Source organism: Mytilus edulis, chromosome 4 (assembly GCF_963676685.1).
Source record: "Mytilus edulis chromosome 4, xbMytEdul2.2, whole genome shotgun sequence".
Taxonomy (NCBI): Eukaryota; Metazoa; Mollusca; class Bivalvia; order Mytilida; family Mytilidae; genus Mytilus; species Mytilus edulis.
In genome coordinates, this window is record NC_092347.1 from 47,938,423 (window position 1) to 47,940,704 (window position 2,282).

Here is a 2,282-nt window from a genome sequence, read left to right on the forward strand (position 1 = left end):
AGCCTTATTTGTTAGAAAGGAAGGGAAAGAGGGTGTTTAAAAATTAGGAGTGTCAATTTTAAGTTTTTTTCCTGACTGTGTATTGCTACCTGAGTCATGAAATATATAATAAAATAAAACTAGCTGGTCACTTTAATTATTTTTTTGCTTTCATTTTTCAAATATTTAAAAGCTATCGTGATACACAAAGATACACCAATGTTTGAGAAAAAAAAAGTTTTGATCAATGATGTAGATATTTAGCTGAAGAAGTTGTTTTAATCTTTTATTTCAGTAAAGATATGGCAAACAACGATGCAATGATCTGTGAAATATGTAGCGGACAACACGTAACAAAACCTGCTGAACACTGGTGTCCAGAATGTGAAGAAGCACTATGTACCGAATGTCTTACACATCATAGTACATCTAAGTACACACGAAATCATAAGGTTATTAGTGTTGATTACTATAAACAGTTGCCACCAACTATATGTAAGATTACTCAACACTGCGACGAACACAAAAAACAATTTCAGTTATACTGTCCGTGTCATGAAAGCTTTTGTTGTGTCAACTGTATAATAACAAGTCATGAAGAATGTAGAGGATTGATGGCTCTTGACGAATTCGTGAAAATATCGAAAAATTCAGTTTCTATCTGGGACATAGAAGATGATGTAAACAATATAAGAAAGAATATTCAATTAGTAGTGGAAGACCGACAACGAAATTTAAAGGATATCCAAGACGAAAAACAGCGTTTTGATGAAGACGTAAAATCTATGCGCTCCAAAATGAATGCACATTTGAACCAAATTGAAGAAAATGTAAATACTAGACTGGAAGATTCTGAGAAAGAAATCAAATCGCAAATAGGAAAACTGCTACTTACTTTATCAGAGAGATTGAACGGTGTAAAAATCTTAGAGGGATATGTGTTAGCAATCAAGAATTACACGACAGACATACAAACTATTATAGGAATTCAAACACTGAAAAAAGAGATCAAAAAGCAGAAAGAGTTCATAGGTTCGTTTGCTGTAGATGGAAGTCTGCAACAGACTCATTTGAAATATAAAACTGATTACTTAATATTTTCATTTCTATCAAGCAAAACGTTCGGAACAGTTTCAGTGGAGAAAACAAGCCCGAGAGTCATAATGCGAACGAAAAATCAAAATCAAACAGGTATAATGTGTTCTGTTCAAATGCAATCAAAGCAAATAAATGAAATAACGCTGCATTTACTTTCGAAAATTGACTTTGAGGAAATGAGGGATGTAAAACTGTTTGCTTGCACAATTGTACCAAATGGAAACATGATATTCGCAAATTATCTACAAAAAGAGCTTATCATCTTGAATGGAAACGGAAAGCTAGTCAAAATCATCGATTCTAACACTAATTTTTTAGATGTGTCATGTATATCCAATGAATTTGTAGCAGTTACAAAATATAGAACTGTAGAAGTAATAAACACAGAAAATGAAAGGGTGGATAAATGTTATCATACATCATCCAGTCCGTGTGGTCTAATTTACTTTGACACGACGCTAACGTGGTCCGTACAAGGAAAAGGAATTCAGCGTGCTAACTTAGAGAACAATGAAATAACAACTGTAGTAGAGCACGAGAGAATGCCGACCTATACTTATCTTACAACAGATGGAAAGCATATCTATCACGCAAATAACCAGAACGATACTGTTACATGCTATCAGTTGAATGGAGAAATAAGTTGGGAATTTAAAGATGAATCAAAAATACAAAGTCCATCTGGGATAACAACTGATAATGACTCAAATATTTACATTGCATCAAAACGCAATAACAGCATTGTAGTACTCTCATCCGACGGTATATTTGATAGAAAGGTTCTGGGTTTTAAAGATGGAATAAAACAACCACGTGGAATTTCTTTCGACAAAAAAAGTAGTCATTTATTGGTTGCAAATGAAAAGAACACGGCTTTCCTGTATAATGTTTCATAATTTGACAAATAAGCATTTTATATAAACCATTGTAAATCAACATTTGCAACAACAAAAAATGAGTTTGCAGATGAAAGGTTCGTTCAAAGTGGAGATATAAATTGTTTCAACGAGACATTGTTGATGTATCATTTACATGAGGCGAAAGATAACGAATTGACTCATATTGTGGACTCATTTATTTTAGTATGTACCAATTTTCGTGAATTGAGAAAAACTTGCATTTTATTCATAGTTTATCAGTACCCACGAAATCCACAAAAATTAATATCCCACGAAAAAAAAATGATTCCACAATATGTCGAAAGT

At 32.8% G+C, this 2,282-nt stretch overlaps 1 protein-coding gene across 1 annotated transcript; it reads left to right on the forward strand.

The window, feature by feature from the left end:
* Positions 1-281: 281 nt before the first annotated feature.
* Positions 282-1,973, forward strand: LOC139521417 (uncharacterized). The gene has a single exon (XM_071314893.1). The coding sequence runs from the start codon at positions 282-284 to the stop codon at positions 1,971-1,973; it is 1,692 nt and encodes a 563-aa protein (XP_071170994.1).
* The last annotated feature ends 309 nt before the right edge of the window (positions 1,974-2,282 follow it).